Source organism: Oikopleura dioica, chromosome 1 (genome assembly GCF_907165135.1).
Source record: "Oikopleura dioica chromosome 1, OKI2018_I68_1.0, whole genome shotgun sequence".
NCBI classification, from domain to species: Eukaryota; Metazoa; Chordata; class Appendicularia; order Copelata; family Oikopleuridae; genus Oikopleura; species Oikopleura dioica.
Genome location: NC_137291.1, coordinates 4196120 through 4217451, shown reverse-complemented (window position 1 = coordinate 4217451; position 21332 = coordinate 4196120). Strand labels below are relative to the sequence as shown.

General features: G+C 43.2%; 3 protein-coding genes across 3 annotated transcripts; 2 read left to right on the top strand and 1 right to left on the bottom strand.

Moving 5' to 3' along the window:
- The first annotated feature begins 172 nt into the window (after positions 1–172).
- Positions 173–1228, top strand: LOC145696024 (uncharacterized). Its single transcript, XM_081773029.1, has 4 exons — positions 173–494; positions 534–729; positions 773–945; positions 986–1228. Exons 1-4 carry the CDS (start codon positions 374–376, stop codon positions 1216–1218), a joined length of 723 nt encoding a protein of 240 aa, XP_081629155.1. The 5' UTR covers positions 173–373; the 3' UTR covers positions 1219–1228.
- A 163-nt stretch (positions 1229–1391) lies between these two features.
- On the bottom strand, positions 1392–3047 carry LOC145711664 (uncharacterized). The gene is made up of 8 exons (XM_081789352.1): positions 2978–3047; positions 2825–2937; positions 2397–2764; positions 2234–2353; positions 1906–2195; positions 1694–1865; positions 1585–1655; positions 1392–1545 (listed from the first exon to the last, which is right to left on the bottom strand). Exons 2-8 carry the CDS (start codon positions 2838–2840, stop codon positions 1392–1394), a joined length of 1191 nt encoding a protein of 396 aa, XP_081645478.1. The 5' UTR covers positions 2841–2937; positions 2978–3047.
- A 253-nt stretch (positions 3048–3300) lies between these two features.
- LOC145696008 (arginase, hepatic-like) lies at positions 3301–4711 on the top strand. Its single transcript, XM_081773028.1, has 4 exons — positions 3301–3430; positions 3592–4158; positions 4196–4486; positions 4577–4711. The coding sequence occupies exons 1-4, from the start codon at positions 3388–3390 to the stop codon at positions 4675–4677; spliced, it is 1002 nt and encodes a 333-aa protein (XP_081629154.1). The 5' UTR covers positions 3301–3387; the 3' UTR covers positions 4678–4711.
- Positions 4712–21332: the final 16621 nt, after the last annotated feature.

Sequence of the window (21332 nt, the reverse complement as noted above, 5' to 3'; positions counted from 1 at the left end):
GATGAAAATGATCATTACTTTCTCAATGACCCTTTGTACATCTTGACCTACAGTTTGAGCTACCCAGCTATCTGGTGTGCTCTCCAAAGCTTGATTACAATCTTTCCATATTTCAAGGTTATTGCTTGGTTATAATTGATGAATGATCAGCTCATGTTTTGTTTTGAAGGATATCCCAAGAGTAACAACGATCATTTTTTGTATCTCCTGTATTTGTTCGATAATTGCTGGTTCTCTCGGCTTATCTCAAAACTACATTGCTTGGTACCGTCGACCTTGGCTTGAAGACGATAGTCTTAGTATTAGAGACAGTCTTGATCTGTTCTTTGACACATGGGAGAGTTACTGTCAGATTTGGAAGGCGAGGGAAGCGATGAATGTCCTCTCAGCTCTTTTTTCTGCTGTTTGTATTTGTTGCTTATTTTGTTCGAGAAAAGCAGTTATTGGTAAAGATGCAATGAAGGAGGTGGTCTGGAAAAATCTCATTTTCACTCGTAAGAAAAAAATCTTCAAAAAGGAAATTGAGTTTTCAGAGTCATTTTTGGGCTTTATTTCATCCCTTTTGGCCGCAATTGCCATTTGGCCGAATGCAAGGCCTTATAAAGAAGATTTTCCTCGACTTGGTCAAACTAACGGGACCTGGCCAGTTTGCACAATCGACAGAAGAGATCCGATTCTCCCAGACTTTCCGCTTGAAAAAATTGGCGGAGAAGCGCCGGGAATTTATGGGTAAATAAGCACTCTTGAATTAACAATCTAAAGAAAAACATAGCATTGGATTTGGTTTTGCTCATTTGACAATGTTCTTCCCATTGCAATATTTATTCAACTTTTCGCTCGTTCTTGATCTCGCGAACATTGACCTGAACTTGATTGTGATTGTAACAGAAATCATGAATGGAGTTGCTGGTGTTTTAGGAATGCTCATGCTTTACGGAGATCCAGGTTAATTCTGCCGAAAATGTCGATATTGAAAAAAACCTAGGAAGCCCTTGGTTAACAATTATGCGACTGAGTAAATCTTGGACGAGTTTTTGCATCATCTCTTTCTTCTTCTCCGTTTTTTCGATAATTGCTTTCATCAGAAGCTTCAGACATTGTGAAGATGAAGAAAAAGCGACAAGATGGGCATTTCTTATCAGTAAAAATTTTATTTTACTAAGAGAAGGATTAAAAATTTTTAAGAACTATGTTCAATTTTCATCGTTAATTCCGTGATGTCGATAGTGACTTGGCCAGAAGACGATTGGGAAGACTGGGTATAATCTTTGCTTGAAATTCTGGAAAATCCAAATTTTGAAAAATAAAATTTCTGAAACAAGATTATTTCTGATTATCAACGGTTTTGTTTTGCTTTATTTTGTCATAGATCGTATTTTAAATTTCTTCATTCATGGATAAAAATAGCAAAAATCATGACAACCGTCATTACAGGCATCAGGTGATGATTCGAAGAGAATCGGTCGATAGCACTTTCCTTCGTGCTCATTAATGATCGTCGAAGAGGTCACGTTTTGACCATCCCAGATTGCTTTTTCCACGTAACTGCGAATTTTTTTATCTATTGAGCAATTAAAGATTTACTTGTAATCGTTGTTTCCGCCAAATGCAAGGAAGAAGTCTCCGAAATGAATCGAAGATCCGACATCATTAAACTAAAGATTTCTAATCATCTTATGAAAATTTATCCTACTGATTGCAAAGCTCCAGCAAAATTCCACTCATCATCACGCAATAAAAACACATTTTTTGTCAAGCCGCCTATATCAATTAAATAGCCGCCAATTGTCAAGACTCCATTTTCGATTGACAAACATGTCTGACGTTGAATATTATTAGGATGAGATGTCGAATATTCCCACCCACTGAAATTTAAAGTATTGTTACATAAACCTTGTTTGCTACCTGGATGAAAGAATTTCGACCTTATTTGTCAATGAGGGTGAGAGCCCACCTATAATTATTGGAACATTTTCATATTCAGCCATACAAGCATATCTATGATTAATTTGCGTGCTCGATATGGCTCGGGAGCTTTCACCATCAAAGCTCTCGCAATGTGCGGAGGAACCTCTGCATAAGATAACGGAGTCTGTTCCCGAAGTAATGGTCACGAGAGATCCATCAACACCATTGAAAGATTGAAGTAATTGCTTTTCAGAATCTTGAATTGTGCAGCCAATAAGTTTAGCGATCTTATCATTAATTTCGTGAAAAGAATCGGTTCTTTTACCTTCTTTGAAACATCGCTCCGTGAGCCGAAAAAGAAATGCTCCCCGTGAAGCATTGCATGGCCAGACCACTCAAGATATGGATATGTTCCATTAAACGGAGACTGGTAATGACGCGTTTCCTAAAGTTACTAAAAAACAACAAAATTTGCGCCAAGTGTGAACCTTGAAGCTTCCATCAGCGGAAATAATGTAGTTAAAACTCGTGATATCATTTGAAGGACGATTCTGGCAGAGGGCTGTTACGTACGGTTGGCACTTGTAACCATCTTTGCAAGAACAACCCATCGGACACTTTGGCATACAAGGACAGTATTCAGACTCATTTTGGAACACTTCCGAACACTCATGGAGGCAAGTCGTATTTGCCGTGCATGAAGTGATGCAGTCATTAAAACGCCCAGAACCTTCCTTCATGCATTGTTGAAAATATACGTTATCAGTCTCTGGGCTTCGGCATGAACAAATTGTATTTGGACAATTTTCACAACCGTCGGGGCAGTCTTCATAGCATGGACAAGTTCTTGAGCAATCTGAATCATATTTCGGAAAGTGATAAGACACCGTGATAAGATCTTTTTTTGAAGCATTACCGGCATAAGGTATCATGCACAATCGTTCACACGCAGAAGTCGAGCGAGCCTCAACACAAGCCAAGTACTCATCCCAGCAGAATTCCTCACATTTTTCACCGAGGTCAGAATCACTCAAATATTTTCTTTGAGAGCTTATAAAAATTCACTTACGGGCACGAACGAATAATCTTTGCTCTCTGCGCTTCCGCACAGGAACTTAAAAATATAAGAAACACCCACATTTGAGAAATCTCTTGTGAAAAATTTTCCGCTAGTCAGAAGATTACCGTCCTCCTTGATATTTGCCCATGCTTGAGACCATTTACATATGCGAAAATAAAATTCAACGAGAAAAGTGACCAAGGTCAACTGCTTCCAAACAGTTCAATCAATTTCTCCCGATCATCGATATGAATCTTTCTTCAAAAAATAATAACACAGTCAGCTGCGCAATTCGCGGAAGATTGTCACCTCGTCCCAAAGCCACACCCATATAAAAACTGAAACTTCAATCTTAGTCTCTAGAACAACTTTGAACCCTTTTTGTACAAATACAATCAGAGTGGTTTTTATTTGAAAATATGAGGGGACTTCAGCGCTTGACATTTACACGCCTTTATTCAGGTATTTTTCGATTTTTTGACCCATTTAATCCAGTAAAAGCTCGAAAATTCGGGCAATAGACAGGAAATGAATTTCAATCAAAAACATGTTTTTAAAGAAAAAAGAGAGCAAAAGGGGTTTTTATCATTTTTCAAAAGGCAGGTTTTAAAAATTAATTTAAGCTTGCTTAATCGGAGTCCCCTCAAGCAAAGGTCAGCGCCGTTCGGGTGTCGAACATGGTCCGGAAATTCTCCGAAAACATGGGATCGTCAAGAAACTCAGAAAATTCAACAACGTCGTTGATTCTGGAAACATTCGCGTCGTCGAAGATATCGCTGATGACTTCGAGGGAAACGTCAAAAACCCAAGAACCGTCGGAGCGAATAATGAACGAATCAGAGATGCGGTAAAAGAGAGCTTGAAGAAGTACAGACCCGTGATTTCTCTTGGAGGAGATCATTCCATGGCCATTGGAACCATCAGTGGATCTGCTACCTTCCTCGGAAAAGCGCCCGTGGTCATTTGGGTCGATGCTCACGCCGACATCAATCCTCCAGAATTGTCACCATCTGGCAATCTTCATGGAACACCCCTTAGTTTTCTTCTCAAAGAGCTAGATTCTAGCAGAATCGCCTTACCCGGCTTCGAATGGTGCGATAGTCAGATTGCAGCGAAAGACATTGCTTTTATTGGATTGCGAGATGTCGATCCGACTGAGCTCGATATTATCAAAAATCATGGAATCAAAGGTACAACAAAAATCATCCTCGAAATAAACTTTTTCAGCTTTCGACATGAACGACATCGACCGACTGGGAATTTCCCGCGTTCTGTCCGAATGCCTCGATTCCACCGACCCAAACGGAACTCGAGACATCCATCTGTCCTTTGACGTCGATGCCCTTGATCCTTCCCTGACTCCTGCAACTGGAACTCCTGTCCGAGGAGGGCTTTTCAAGGAGGAAGGAGAGTTCATCTGCTCTGAACTTGCGAGAACTGGAAGGCTCTTGGCGGTGGACATGGTCGAGGTCAATCCGCTGCTCTCTGATGCAGATGGAACGACTAGAACTTGTGAAGGTATGAGTTAAACGGTCTTACAACTCCTTCTTTTGCTCAAGAAAGCGATTATTCTCTTCTATGATTTCACCATTCTTAACTTTTTTTCAGCTGCGATCTCACTTCTCCAGCATTGTGTCGGAAAACGCGCGTCCCCACCATTTGAGCGAGAAGACAAGTACGTCCCCGAAGGCTCCCGAACACTGAACTGACCAGAAATTTTTTTCTTCAATAAATTCTATTTTTCCAAAACTCTGACGCTCGCTGATCCCCTTATGAAAAATTAAGGGGCGCTGTAATTAGACGATACTCAGCTCTTTTGGCAAGGGCAGGGCCAAAAAGAATGTGCTCCAAAATCGATCGCCAGCTGCATTTCTTCGTTTCGGGCGACACGCATCTGCTCATTTAAGAGCTCAGAAAAGTAATTGAAAAAAAACGCAGAAAAGATGGCTTCTTTTATCGAGTCTAGTGATAATAGAGAGATTTCCAGAAAATTTCAGGTGTTGCGTTCGGGAAGTTTCAAAATTTGAAATCAAAATGCTGATTTGTAGACATAAAAATCTGCCTTGAACTTGTCACGATTTTAAGGAAATAAAAAAATGTGCAAGAAGAATACGAAAAAGAAAGAAAATACGATAAAAATACGAATCGTGACAAATTAGGTAAAAAATGAAAATCTGTAGCGAAAACTCCCACGAATTTAAAAACCTATTTCAAAAAGGCTATTTGACTCAAAGAAAATTGTCGTGACAAAAAATCGTGACAGAATTCGTGACCTTTTTGACGATAACGATCGTGATTCTATCGTCTTTATATCCAACTTTTTTCATAATTGTGTTACAATTATCGTGACTTTCTTAGAAAGACTTCTTGTCTGTCACGATTCGTGACTCACGAATCTAGCAAAAGAATAATAAATAATTTTTACTGTTTTGAAACCTAAAAAGATCATAAATTCCCGACTTCTCACCGACTCTTCATCCGAAAAAGAAATCCTCAACCTGGCAATTATTTATATTCAATATTTGACAAAGCAGGTTGATCAACTTGAAAACTGAATCATAAATAAACTAAGAACTCGTCCGATTAAATTTCTCAGCAAAGCGCTCGAATTTTATTTTTCTTATTTAATTCTGGCAGTACGAGCTCAATTCGAAGTTTTCTGATTGAAAATCAAAGCAGTAGCCTTCAAAGCAGGTTCCGGAAATCCAGTTGTAATCGGCGTCCTCGTCGAAGGACTCGTTCCAGGGGCATTTTCATCAAACACGACTTTTGCTATTGAAAAAATGAGCTTTAAAATGGAAAAAGAGGCCTTACAGTTGGAGAAGCAGAGCGCCGAAAAAGATAGGGCGGATGTCGACCGCGTCCGGCCACATAATTGCCATGGTGACTGCCCAGCCCGTGCAGAAGTGTTCTGATCTCAGACGTTTGCAGTCCCTTCTGTCGCCTCAAATTACTGTTAGAATCAATAGATACGAACTAAAATGGCAACTGTCGATTCTCTTTCGAGGGAAAGACATTATGAAAAAATGTCCAGAAAACTGTGTTACGCGACTGATATTGTCAGAATTATCTACTCAGTGACGGATTTATGTCAAAAAGTAGGGGCTTTTGGGCAATAATTTGGTACTAATAACATGAAACCCAACCGAAGTAACGATAAAAACGACTCTTATCACGCTTTTTTGATCGAAACTAGAATTTTTTATCAGAATACCTCGCTTCTATTGTTATTTTTCTAAAACCCATAAGACTATTTTAAAGATCAAAAATAGATATTTTTTGAATAGAAAAAGAGTGAAACCAAGTCTTCAATGTTAAGAGAATGATTAGTGTTATGTGAAATGATGTCTTCTATCTTGACTGCCATTCTTCCCTTACCCATATTTGGCTAACAACTTCAAGAAGAGTTTCTCTCTAATTGAAACCATTCTCGATTCTCTGATGAAAAAACGACCTTATGAGATTGAGAAGAGCAAAAATAGAATAAATTTAATAATTGAAATCGGAGCACCGACTTCTTAGCTTTTATCATTCAGCCTGCGTCATAACTACCACGAGTTCGCGCGCTGCTTTCGTAAGAAAAATCGGATATTGAACTCGGGATTATTGAATCAAATCAGTCGTCTGCTTTTTTCGCCAAAATTGATGCCAGATCAATGTTTGGTGAAAGAAACTGGTGAAAGAAAGTGTTTTAGTCAGTTAAACTTTCTACTCATGACGTCGAAAAACGATATCGTTGCTTACTTAGTAATTTGTCTTCGAATTGTTCGTGTCATAAAAAATATTTGTAGATCAAATTTTGAATAAACTTATGGTTTTTTCAATTTTTTTTTTTATTTTGGAAATTTCATGGCAAAGTGCGTTTGAAAAAAAATCCTTTTTTTCTTCCTGAAAATTAAGATTTTTGAGAACATGAGTGAATTGATGTCGTTGGCTTGGATTTGTGGTCGTTGTTCTATTGTCGTCGTTGGGTACAAAGCATCTAGCGGATGAAGTGTGGGAAGCGAGCGCGCTCTTCTGCATTATTGCTGCGCCACTGTGCACTCCAAAGTCGCCAACATTCAAGCGCAAACAACCAAAAAGAATCGACGCCTTTTTCAGAAACCCTCAAGAAGAAAAGAGAGAGAAAGAAAAAGAAAATGGAGGAACCAGTTCATGATTCTTCGAGAAGAGTGGTTCTCAGCAGAAAATCTTCAGTCTTGCTGAACAGGTTTTAAAATTTTAGAATTATAAAACTTTAGTTGATAAAGGAAAAAAATTGGCCTCTTTATAAAAATGGACAAATTTGGGCAAAAAAAAAACCTGACAATTTTGACTTTAATTTTGGGCAAATTTTCGACAAATGCGACTCGAGAAGAATTCGTCTCAAAAAATCGAATTTTTGTCGAAAATTTCGACTCGAAAATAATTGGTCGATTCGAGCCATAATCGCTCAATATTTTATCGATGAAATCAAAAAAATTATGTTTAGCCTTATTTACGAGAAGAAAAAGTATAATTCTGACTCAAAATTTGAGAGGGAAAGTGTCAAAATGTTTCATCTGAAAGCAAAAATTTGCCTTCGGAACTATGTATGTACTGTCAAGTACTTCTCAAAATGACTGACAGCTCCTGATAGCGATCAAGAAAAACATAGTTTGGAATTGTCTGATACTGTCCGAATTGGGCCAATACGGGAGTCGAAAATTGTTTAATTGCGTCGATTAGGAGCTCTATCAGAAGTCGCTTCATAAACATTTACTCTCCCATCCTCATGGCAACTACTGGCAGTAGCCAATTTATTCGCTTTTTGATTACACAGGCGTTTTTCGAAAGACATTTTTTTGCTTCTGTTCTGACAGAAAATGACATTTCTTTCAGAAAACATCTGGGCAATTTTAATGTCAATTTCAATTTTAGTGATTCGGAAGCGACGATCCATTCCACCGACCAAGCCGCTCTTCCGCGTAAAAAAGCCGGGATCTTTATCGTTAAGCTTCGAGGTAGCTCACCACTGCCACCTGAGAAAATAGAAAATAGACTAACAGTAGCGCGCCGAACTCAATTAAATCCAACCGCAGACGCCAGATTTCATCTGCTCGGGCGGATTAAACTTGTAGCTGAAAAAAGTGATCGAAAAATCACGTGACATCTCAACTTTCATGATTTCTGACTCAGGAAAAAACCTGAGTCAGGGTCTAATTGAAGCTTTTTAGAACCCTGAGTCAGGTTTCTTCTCAGGTTTTTGAGCCAATTTTCCTGTTTTCTTGGACGTCATAGCAGTAGCTAATTATTTTCGCTAGGCACTTATGCTTTTGCAAACAAGCTTTTGTGAGACAGGCGCTTAGCCCATTCTATTAAGTTCTAGCTTCAAGCAGCTTTTTAACAAGTACAATGGCGTATAAACAACAGTCCGAGACATCAATTCGACTCTGACTTTCGATTACTGTAGCTCCTCTTTCAACATGAAAAGTCAGCTTTCTTAACACTCCCTCCGCGTGACAGTAACCACCCTGTAACCGAATACTGATAATTGAGCGCCGGCAAAAATGTGGATTCCAATTAAGCCGGCGAACTTACAGTGGACCCGCTCGAGACTGAACCGTCGGCGTTCCGACTACCTCCGATTAACTCTAGCTCCGACGGTATTTCAAATTTGATACTGTAATCATGTGAAAAACGATCTTTAAAAACTCTCTTAAGCGATTTCGCCAGGGCCCGAAATAACCAAACGTCAGCGATCTATGCAAGGTCCTCCGGTAAGAATCAAAATAATATACCGCGATTTTCATTTCTTCGTGGCTTTTTTGATGAAATGAAGAAAGTGTTAATCGAACCGAAAATTGAGAAGCCGCTTGCGGCTTCGAGTAAGAAAGAACTGAAGCCGCGCGAAGCGCGGCTTTTTCCTCTTTTTTACTCGAAGCCGCAAGCGGCTTCTCAATTTTCGACTCGATTAAAACTTTCATCATTTCATCCAATTAAGCCAATCAGAAACGAGAATCACGGAAACATCTTGAATCGATTTTCAGGTAAACAGAGCATCAGCATTACGAGCTTATGCAGTGCGCCAGCGAATGGATTACGGCTCCAGTTATGCAGAGGACGCGTATCTGCCAAAACGCTTCCGCAGATCAAGAGCAATGAACTATTCGCGACTGTCGAACTCGATCGACAGTTCCGGCTATGGGACACGGTTTTCAAAATTCAAAAAGATAAAGAAAATCATGGAAGAGAATCTTTTTTTCCATTTCGAACCCGTGAAAAGAACAAATCAATTTTCCGGCAGGTCGTCGCCAGACCGATGGTCTCGTGGCTCCCGAATGTCGAACTCTCGCTTTTCCGCTGTTCATCCTCTTTCGATCCGAAGTCACGAAGAAATTTTCCAAATGGGGCCGACAAAATGGACGGATCAACCAATTCAGTCGAAAATTGGCTCTTTAGGTACTCTTTTATTGTGATATATTTGGGGTTAGGGTTAGGGCTAGGGTTAGGGTTAGGGTTAGGGTTAGGGTTAGGGTTAGGGTTAGGGTTAGGGTTAGGGTTAGGGTTAGGGTTAGGGTTAGGGTTAGGGTTAGGGTTAGGGTTAGGGTTAGGGTTAGCCAACCATCAATATTTTAAAAGTCCGATCTTTTAAATTATCGAAAATCTTAAGGGTATCACTCCGAAATCAAAGTTTGAAAAAGTTCTTTCCATTTGACGGAGGGGTCCTTAATTCATATAAACATCTTCATAGATAATTTCGATCACGTTCCGGGCGGAGGAGACAAAGACATTAACGAGATCAAATATCGATTTAATGCGCCAAATTCCATCTCCAGTAGGGTAATTAATCTTTCCGCAATTATAAACTCGCTACTTTTTATTGATTCAGACAAAAGTAATTTACGGCCCGCGACGAGATAGAATGTCAAAAGACGAAGAAAGTGGTCTTGAAATCATGGAAGAGAATCTGTTTGACAAGCCACATGAAAAGGGAAATGATTTCGAGACCATAAAAGTAGACAATGAAGAATTCGAGCAGCTTCCGAACTGGCGATTCCGGCCGAAACAAACTCGATCCAAGTGTGGAACTTTGGACAATGTGAATCACCGGCCAGGTGGCGGAACCAACAGAATTTTCACGTAAGACAACGGCGCCAATTCCGTTTATACCTCACCTACCTCAATGGGGGTTAAAATCACAAGGAAATGGAATTTAAGCTGACGAGATCTAACTTTAGTTTTGACAATTATTTTTCAGGGAAAGAATGCCGTGGCAAGAAGGATACAAATATGGCCGATGAAGATTTTTGCTTGGTTATTCATTTTTTCTGTATTTATATTTTTTCAAGTGCCTGTAACTAAACACAAATAAAGTTCAATCATTCGTTTCAAATTCCTACTTCAGTTAATCAGGGAATGCATTTTTTGGGCACAAACGAAGGAAAAGAAGTGTACTTTTGAAAGACCAATAAGATTGCTGGATTTGACCTACCGGCCAATGAAAACCCGGAATCTGAGAATCACTTCCTTTTCTGGGGTGGTGTCTGGAACCGAAAAAAAATATTCGACAAATTTTGCGTGGGCGGCTACTCGGCTGCTGATTGGCCGGAGTAGTATAATGTCTGGCTAGGGCTTAGCTGCAGGCCGCCCTTTCGCCGCGCCGAGTCCAAAATGAAAAAAGTGAAAAAAAGGGTGGATTTTGCGCGCTCGACATATGGGGACCCCGGGGCAAATACTTGGAAAATATTCAGACTTTGACTAGGGTGGGCAGGCCGTACGGCAGGCCGTTTGGACTCGGTGCAGTTTTGGGCGATTTGCAGCCAGGCTCTAGCCAGACATTTTACTCGAGTGGTCAATTAAGTGGTCAATAAAATAAATCGTTCGATAAAAAATAAAGTGGTCAATAAAAACGAGTGGTCAATAAAAGTGGCCGCTAGGCTCTAGAATCCTGGGGCGTGAAATTTTAAATTTCAAAAGATCTTATCTGCATAAATAACGACAAGTTGCACCCATTTTCGCGGAAGAAGGCTTTATTGCAGGACGATGGTGGCACAGCTGGCGGAAGATGTAGATGCTGGATGTAGATGATGCTTCGATTGCGGTCCAATCTAAATTGATTAAATCAAATTCCAATAACACAAGGCGTGAAAAATTGGCGCTAGAAACCGAGGTAGGTATAAATGCGCTCCAATTTTCTAGTTGTCATTTAAAATCAATATCTACAGCAACTGAATAATGTTTTCTCTCAAGGGCTTTACGAAAAAGATTGGAAAAACCCTCCAAAAGAAAAATGTGCCGTTTTTGCGAACCAAGAGCCAGCGACTGCGCAGGAAGCTCAAGATCATCTGCAAGCAGCAAGAAAAAAATATCGTCGACTACACGGTCAGCTACGGAAGCAAAGCTGCCATCAATAACGCCTTTGGCAGCACCATCTCTGTTCTCTTTTGATTGTCGTCCACGTGCTTGCTGACTAATCCCCGCCTACTAATTTCCCGCCTACTCTTTTCCCACGTGTCCTATAGTGCAATTTCCCACGTGCCATTCTAGTGCAATTCTAAATTCATGTGCAATTCTTATTCTAGTGCAATTCTTATTCAAGTGCAATTGTTATTCTAGTGCAATAAAAAATGAAAAAAAGTTTGGTGGTTTTTGATTGTCTACCGCGCCTCCAACTCCGGTTTCCTCCTCCTCCTTGCGGGTAGCTTGAGCTGAGGTGTCAGCTATTTCCTGGTGCTCTGTACGGCCGCCGTAATAGCCGCCGGAATAAGCTTTGATTCTCGTTTCGCCCCCGAAAGAGCTTGGTCACTGGCGAGAATCGAACTCGAGGGACCACTAAGACCTTGATTTAGGTTTTCCTACCTGCGCCAAACTGGCACGCTGGCTGCGAGACTTTAACTCCAAGTCAACTCGGCTTTGCAAATGGAGCAAAAGATGTAGGGCTTGAACATGAGGTGAGCGTGAGGTCGATTTTCCAAGTAGCACTCGTAGCAGTAGACGCTGCCGTCGACTCCAAGAAAAGACTTTTTAAAGTTTCGTTTTGGCATTTTGTTCTCTGGCTGATGAATGATGTCTTCTCTTGCCGATGAATGATCTCTCTCTGACGTGCTGTATCCTTTGAACCGTTTATCAGTAGATTTCGATTGAGCGGAATACCGTTGGACTGAATAATTGATCTCGGCATATGGATATCGAGTGGAGGAGCACTGGTGGAGCTGGACTGGGTGGAATTTTGGACTCAATTGTCACATTTAAAAATGCCCATGAAAAAGGTGGAAATTGCCTCAAAGATTAGCCTGAACCAAGTACCGTTGATCGGCGTCAACTATGAAGACGAATTCCGATCAATCGAAGTTCGCCCGACTCGAGTTTGCGGAGTTCCCAGCGACGAAAGTTTTGAATTTATTCCTCAGAGATACAGGGAAAATGGCGTCGAAAAAATTGGGCTCAAAATTGTAGTTCATCGTGTCACCGGTATGTTGAAATGTTCTCTCACCTTCTAATAAATTCTAGTTGATCCGGAAACCTACTCGACCAAGGGCCAAAGATGTCTGATTCCCGTTGTCGACATTGCTCAAGGAGGACTTCGAAAAAGTGGCCCGCTGCTCAACTCGAATCGCCCCACAATGATGCACACGACTGATAGCAACAACGAGTACACTTGCCGCTCCTACGAAATTGAATACTCTCGCGACGCCGACTCGCTGAAAAATCAAAAATTTTCAATGCCCTACAATCGCGTTCAGTACCCGCGCTACGAAACCTATTTTCACGACATGCGAAAGCGATTCAGCGGCTATTCGAACAAGCTTTTCAACTCGACTCTGGTGTTGTTTGCTGAAACTACGCTGCGTGACCGCTTTTACAAGGACAAAACTTTTGACCAAGAGACCGCCAACGATCAAGTCCGCCGCATCCTTGGCCAATTTCTTCCGATTGAGCAGTACGAGCTAGAAAAAATGACCGATTACGATTTGCGAAGGTTCACCGAAAGCGTAAAAACAGTGAAACTTCGCCAGCAAAAAATCGGCTGTTGTGCTTTCACCGCAGATCGCCTCGAGGATTACATTGGTCGCCTCGATGCCGAGCGCCGGCGCAGACGTGAGCTCTATGTTGCAACTACTGGTGGCGGTGGAGATGTTGAATTCGACTACGCGGTTTCACCTTTTCGCGTCAAATGTTGCCGCGAAAAAATTCCCTGGAACGGTGTGCTCTTTGTCACTGGCAACAATGGAAACGCCTCGCTCGTCCAAGATTTTCGCAACAGCTTCTACAATCCCGTCTTTCCTCGAATCATCCGCGCCGACATTAATCCCCATCGAATCTTTATTGACCGGGTTCGTACGCGCACAAACGATGTGCCCTTTGAAAATTTTCAGGTCCAATCTTTTGGACGACCGAGATTCATTCTTGGCGCAAATAGAATGCCAGTTCCAATTTTGCCGCCGCAAGGACAAGCCGCCGATCCACTGCTCAACGGTCGCCAAGTCGAAGAAACTCTGCGCCCCGTCGTCGTCCAAGAAGAAAATTAAAAATCTCTAGAACCCACTCTGCACCCTGTTTGTTATTGTTGTTTTCAATAAAAAAATTGAATAAATTTCTCTAGAACTGCCCCTGGCGAGTGTGAAAAATGCAAAAAAATGCTCAGTTTGGTTTTTGCAACCCTACAGCAAGGATCAATTTTTACTTTTTTGAAATGACCAAGCAGGTGAGTCGAAATTTTCGCAAGTGAAGCTTGCTGCGACTGTGGCTAGTAGCTTGCTTCGACTGTAGCTTGCTGCAGTGTTGAAAAAACAATTCTAGAACAAATTTGTTTAGACAACGGCGGCCAAGCGAACCAACCTCGCCAAATCTTTGGCACGAGCAAGCGCCAAGTTGGCAGCTGCCTCGAGAATGCTCTCCCAGCCCGCTGAAGCTCCCGAAGTTGGCCGAGGAAAGATGTCCTTCTTTGGCGGCAAGAAAAAGGGCGAGCAGCAGCCCCAGCCACAGCGACAGCAGCAGCGACAGCAGGAAAACCAGCGCACCTACCAAGAGGCCCAGCCTCAGCGAGTTCCGTTGGCTCCTCCCGCGCCCAAGTATCCCACTCGCGCGCCAAATGGCGTCAACTTTGTCGACGTGGACGCTGACCAGCTGAGCTACTGCATCGACGGCGCTTCTATTTTCGAAGGTAAGAGTAGCTCGAAAAAATGCTCAACTAACTTTTATTTAGACAACCTTCGATTCCTCCGCCTCACCCAGGCCAACACCGTCCTCGAGCGCGCCGCCTTCGCCAAGGAAATGTGCGACATCCTCGACGCCGAAGAGACCCAAGAGCATCGCCTTGTCAACGATCTGCGCGCGGAGCGGGTCAAAATTTTGATCCGATCGGCCAATGGCCGCGTCCTTGATATTTGCGGTCGCAATTTTTAGACCCGCTCCGTGTGCCGAGTTTTGCTCTGCTGATACGATTTTAAACTTTGTTGGCTTGCTGGCCTGCATTGTTTACTGTCATTGTCACTTTGCCAAACTCGCTACTGTATTTCTGCAAAAAACCAAATACAATTTCTAATTTTGTATAAAAACATTTATTCTTTTTTGTTGTTTTGCGGTTGAAAGTAGATAAAGCGGTTGAGTGTAGAAAAAGAGTGTTACAAATGAATGCCGAATCGTATAGTTACTCGTCGTTTTCTTCAAAGAAGACGGGGTTTGGCCCCAACTCGGGAATGTCAGAAAAGGCGTTTGTATAAAAGGTCGGCGTCGTCGGATCTTCTACGTCTTTTCTAATTATAACGTACTGGTACCGGCATCGACGTTCTTTGAAGAGCTTTCGGGCGGCTTTGTAGCAGGCGCTGTAGCCGAGCTTGGTGGCGATGGTGGCGTTGATTGACGAGTCTACATGATTCGGCAGCAAGACAAAGCATGTCATGCAATTGCTAAAATAAACAATTAGTTGAGGCAATTCTAGAAAATTCAAACCGATAGAGGGTGGAGCTTTTCGACTTTTGATAAAAATTTTGGGTGATGCCAATTAAACTAATCCCCAGATGGCGTCTCCCATAAACAAAGAGATATTCGATTGCCCGGTTTTCAACGCACTCTGCCCACTGATCGTCGAAAATAATCAGAGTGTCGCGCTGGGTCTCTTTAAACGTGTCATCAACCCATTTTCTAGTGGGGAGACCTTCCATCAAAAATAATCGCTGATGGGCTGGGGGTTTAATGTTCAAAGGCTCCAGGCGGGGCATAAAGTAATAAATGGTCGAAATTCTTCCCCTTATGCCCTCTTTTTCAATGAGCTGTTTAGCTACGTGGGTCTTGCCTGTGCCCGTACTTCCGCTAATAATCGCCGCAAATGGATGTTTGAGCCGCGTGTCCCCAAAGTACTTACCAAGAAAACTTGAGCCGATCATTCTGTCGACTTGAGTGGCAAGAGAAACTTGGATTTGAAATAGCCTTTAGGCTCAAAGGCCCGTTGATATTCGGGCTTTTTTGGGCTCGACTCGTGCTCGCAGAAAGACGACGACTTTTCCTCCTTGATCCAAAACTGTGGGCAAGTACTTTTTGAACTCGACGTCGTCTCGCTTCTTGGGATTAAAACTGTGGAGATTAATAACGCACTGAATGCGCGATCCTCGCTTCAACAGCTTTTCAAAATCAAATCGGGGGCTCGTGTCTTTGCGAACGCTTCGCTCAATGAGCAAGTTGATCCAGTAGGTGCCCTTGGGAGGATTGGAGAGCTTGTGTCCGTCGATGAGCGCCAAAAATGGCGCCGAGAGAGATTCCTCCTCCTTCTCCAAGATTGGAAACGCGGTTTGGATCTTTATAAAGGTCGGCGTGTAGGGGGCGGCTTTGGCTTTCTTGACGGAAGGCTCGGGGGTGCAGTCGTCTTCGTCGTCACCGTCGTCTTCGTCGTCGGAGCTAGATGCTGGTCGTGGAGGAATGTGCTTGCGCTTCTTTGGCGACTTGGGTTGAGATTTGTCGTTGTTGTCTTCAGGAGTGGTCTCGATTGCTCTCGAAGTTGAGGGTTGATCTTCGGCGCCGAATAAAAAGTCCAAGAGGGCCTTTTTGCTGATTCGAGTTGGGGATGGGGAGCTGCTCCTTTTTCGTTTTCTCTGAGGCGGCTCAGGTACGCGAAAATCTGACGGCTCAGGCCGATTATCAGAGGGCGATGGAAGTGAATTCTCTTTTTCGGGAGACTCTTGCTCCCGGCGGAGTTGTTCCATGATTGAAGACATTTTTGTACTTTTGTAGATGAAACCGCAGTTTATATTGGGTCCGATTTTTGTAGGTGGCGCACTCAAAATTATGAAAAAACTGATTTAAGGGAGAATTAAATATTAATCCTAGATTGATTACTAGAGAGAGGCATAATGAGCGCGGCGCATGGGAGTGAATGAAAACAGCGAGTGTATACTTTAGTCTGACTCCAACTGAATTTGGACATCTGTTTGACGACATCGAGTACAATCCCGACACAGGTAGGGTAAGGGCCCGCGGCCCTCGCGCAAATGGCGAACCCTACCCGGACTACACCGAAGAGGAGACGCGAACCGCCCAAATGGTTGCAAGATTTTCAAACCGAGCCATTCCAATGGGAAAATCGTACTCCTACAGGCCTAGAAACATTGACATCGAGCCGACGCAACAAGAATACGAAGTCGAATCAGAAGACTCACCAAAAAGATTTGCAGACAACGAAGAGGCCCCGAGGCCGGCCGCGGAAAACTCCACTTCCGCTGGACCGCCCAGAGGCGAATATGAGCCAAGGCATGAGCCAAGGCATGAGCCAAGGCATGAGCCAAGGCACGAGCCAAGGCATGAACCAAGGCACGAGCCACGGCATGTACCAAAGCATGGTTCCCATCCCGAGCCAAGGCACGATTCCAGATACGAGCCAAGATACGAGCCTCGCGAATACGAACCTCGCCATTACGAACCCGACTATTATGAACCCCTATTTGACCCAAGATTCGACCCCCGATTTGACCCCCGATTCGACCCAAGATTTGACCCCAGATTTGACCCCAGATTTGACCCCAGATTCGAACAAAAATTTGATCAAAAATTTGAACAAAAATTTGAACCCAGATCCAAGCGGGTCCGATTTGAACCCAGTCCAGGCGGCGGCAAAATGGCAAGATACGATGACCGAGGAGCTCAACAGAGCAGGGCTAGGAGATCCAACTGGCCCTACAGTCGTCAAACCGATTCTTACTCCGGCTTTGCTCACCCAGAGCCGCGGCCTTTCTTTTTTGACCCAATGCGTGGGGGGCGAGAAGAGCGGCAAGACGACTTTCCTCGATTTGCTCCAACCAAGCAGTGGTACCCAAAAGACTACTTTTTCGGAGCCGATGGAAATCCCCACCAGCAGCCCGAGCTCGAGCCAACGGACAGTAGATCAATTCGGGAACCCGTTGGATTTGCCGGACATGATGCCAAGGACAGTTTTGCAAAGCGGTCTGCCCAATTCCGAAAGCAATTTGGAGAGATCCAGAAGAATAGCAAAGATGCTCAACCTAAGGTCACCGCAGTCAAAGTTGAACCTGGTCACACCACCGCCACCATCGGCGACGACGACGAAGAAGTCGACTCCGACTCAGTCGAATCGCGCGAATCAAGCGACCCCGAGCCCGAAGGAGCCCCAATCAAGGACCTTTCCAATTTTTGGAAATGAGCAGCAGCAGCGGGAACAACGCCAGCGGGAACAACGCCAGCAACAACCAAATCAACAACAAGAACAACAACAACAACAACAACAACCCAACAACAGTCAACATTTATTCTACAATTTCAACGAGCCAACTGCATATTCGCGGCTCGATGTGGCAAAAATGAAGCGGCGCAATGAAGTGCTTTCTCGCCACAAGCCGCTTGTCAAAAAGTTTAGGCGAAATCCCGTCATTGCAACTGGACTCTACACGTGTCTTTATGCAGATACAATCGAAGCGTACAAAAACGATGCCACCGTCAACTCTGGCTATCCATACATTTTGGTAGTTGTAGACGGATTGTCTCGGCAATCTTTTGTGCGCCCCATGAAAACCAAATCATCTGCCGAATGCGCTCAGCTTTTGGGCGACATATTTTCCACGCTAGATTTGCCTGGGCACACCATGTTTATGACGGATCAAGGAAACGAATTCAAGGGGGAAGTTGCGCTTCTGCTCGACGACTGGAACATGACGCCCGTAAAGCTAACCGGCGTAAAAGCTGCTCTTGCTGAGCGATTCAAGTGCGTTGAATAATTGATAGCTTTTGCATGCAATTTTAATTTGTTAAATTCAAACGGATAACTTAAGTCGCACGCTGGAAGATCGTTTGGAGCTCTATTTCGCATCGCACAACGGAATTCGCCGCTGGATACACATTCTTCAAGATGTCAATGTTGCCTACAATAATTCTGTGCATAGCGCAATTAATCGTGCTCCCAGTAGCGTTAATCGTGCAAATGCGCGCGAGCTTTTTGATTATTTGGAACTCAAGCGCAAGTACGAAGAACGCACTGGCAAAAGTTCCAAATATTTTATTGGAGATCTTGTTCGAATCCCTCTCGACACTTTACCTGCAGCTAAATCATCCCGCTTTAGGAAAGGGGCGCGCGCAAAGTGGACCAAAGAATTGTACGAAATTTTTGATATTCACTTTGGAACTTTTGAACCAACTTACTCTTTGCGAGGTCCCCAGGGCCAAACTTTGCATCGCCGTTACTACGAACCCGAAATTAATTTTGTTAAAGACAAGACTGAAATTTAATTACTGTCGTTACAATTGTCGTAAAAACTGTCGTTACAACTGTCGTAAATTTGGTCGCTTGGTGACTTGTAAAGGTTAAAATTTTATTCAGTCAAGATTGGGGGAATAATCGCACTCGATGGCGCGCCGACGAAAGAGCAAGAAGAAGCAATCGCCGATTGCATTCCTTGTGACGACCCGAGGCAAAGTACTGTCTCTCTCGAAACGAGGAATAGTGTCTCGGCCCAAGAAACGAGCCAGCGCCAAGCGACGAAGACGAAGATGATTATGCTCGTGGCAATTCTCGTCACCTATGTTGTCCTCGTTGTTTTCCGATTTATTGATTGTGCTCGTATATTGGAATATTTGAAAAAGCTTGTCTAACTCAGTTGTCTAATGCAGTGCGTTTAGAATGGCAAACGAAAATTATGGAAATCTCATGTTCTTTCGCGGAAGAAAGCGCGAACTCAAAGAAACTCTGGATCCGTACAAGGGCTACAAAGTAGTGCCGCGACTCGGCAAAAATGACTGTCCGGAAATTACCCGTTTTGAAGTGCCCGATGACAAGTACAGTCTTAAATTGTCGCAGTGCATGTTTGGCTGCAATTTTAAAATGCCCTCAAATTATGTGCCCGATAATGATATTTTGTCCAAGGGCATTAAAAAATGGACTTTATCATTGCAGATACTCGGCTCTTTTCGTCTTTTGACCCAGCCGAGTATGGCCACTATAGCCACTGTGAGGCCAAACTCAACAAATCAACAGTGGCTCAAGAAGTCGAGCTTTTCTCCCAGGGAAGGTTTGACACTTTTGATGCAGAGGGCCCGAACTTGAGCGCTTCAAAGTGCATCACACTAATTTCGAGGGGAAAAGCTAAATTTGGTCGAGAATCGGCAACAGTTTGCCACCGAGCTATGGGAGCCGGCTGAGATAAAGCAAAAATTTGTCAAAGAAGACGGCATACGAGATCTGGATCCCGTATGAGAGACTCTTTCACGAGTACGAAGTTCGGGCTCCCATTATGCACGGCCTGTGCAGACAGGGTCGAGTGCTCCCAGCCGGCACCCGAGTACAAATTGAACTTACAATGAATGAGCAGTGTTATGCTTTAATGCGCCATTCCAACTTTCAAAAGTGCCGAGCCAAAATGTCCCAGCTAGATCAAGTCAGAATGCCCTTTCCCGAAGAAATTCAAACTTTTGAAAAATATTGGGCAGCACAACAATGCGGGCCAATGCGATTGCGCTGAAAAATTAAAGGCTAAAAAAATTAAACGGGTAATTGAAAAGTTCAACTCTGAATTGGACCCGTACAGCGACGACGAAGTCAACATCAAGGCAACCGACATCAAAACCACGGCTGCCAATGGAACGGATCTAAAATGGTGGCGCCCCCACGACATCATCGAAGACATGGTCAAGACAGAAGAAATTGAAGGACAAGAAAACTTTGCCGAAGACGAAAAGATGATCTACTTTTTCAGGGAAAACAAGCTGGATCCAAAGGAGCGACTCAAGCCTCGAAATTTTTGATGGAATCAGTCTTTTGCGATCCAAAACTGATGCCGAAAGACCAATTTCAACTGGACGGGATGGTGAATGTGTTATTCCATTTTACTATCCGAAATTCACCCGAAAGACACTTGGAACTGGAATGAGCGAGTACGACATTGAGTTGAGCGCAGGACCTGTTCCCAAAATGATAATTTTCACAGGAATGCCCTATTCACAAGCTAGTCAAATGACATTTGAAAAGTGCATCTCAAAGACTACAATGGAACATCCATTTTTCAAAATTCAAGAATTTACCATTTACATTGATGGTCAGCCTGCATATCGATCTCCTTGGTCAACTGCAACTCAGCACTACATCAACTTTATGAAACACAATGGACGATGGGAGAATGCAGCTACAGCTAGCGGACTCGACTATTTTGTCTTTAAAGGGCAAAATTGGTTGGTGCCGCTCATTTTCGACAATGATGGTGAAGGTCAAACTGCGCTCGTTACTGCAAAAATCAAATTTGCCGATACGCTTGTGCAACAATGGGATGCAATGATTATGAGGCTGCCAGTGCGAGAGCTGTTTTTGGACGCCAAAGCTCGAGGTATTTACTCACTTGGGAACTCACTAATTATTATTATTATTCAGAGGCATCTGTGGTGGGCGGTACTCGGGTCATGAAAACTACTGCAAGGGGCACAAAGCGAAGGGCCGAAACTATCCCACCGCCTCCCAAGGCTGCTCCAAAACGAAGACGAAGGGGTTAATTATGCATGTGTATATTCTAATAAATGTTGTTTTATTGAAAAAGTCTTTTTATTCAATTATTGAAAAATGAAAGTTTCAAGATTTTTAATAAATCGTGAAAAGCATGAATCTGAAGGTGCTCGCAAGCGCCGTAATCGCTTTTTGTATTCGAATCGTCAAGGCGAGAGATTTCGTTCAAGAACATCCGATGATTCCTCTGATTCCGATGATGATGATGGAGGCTGCAAGACCAACTTTTACCACGCAGTCAAGCTGGGAATAAATTGGCACCGTCTGTCTGGAGGTAAGCAGCCAAAAACAATTTCGCGCGCCTTGTGGGATAAAATTGTGGATGTCAATGTTGATGATTTGGTTGCCGAGTTTGGCACTCCAAAACGCAGCGATTTTCCTCGTATTGAAGAGCGACTCGGAATTGATCTCTAC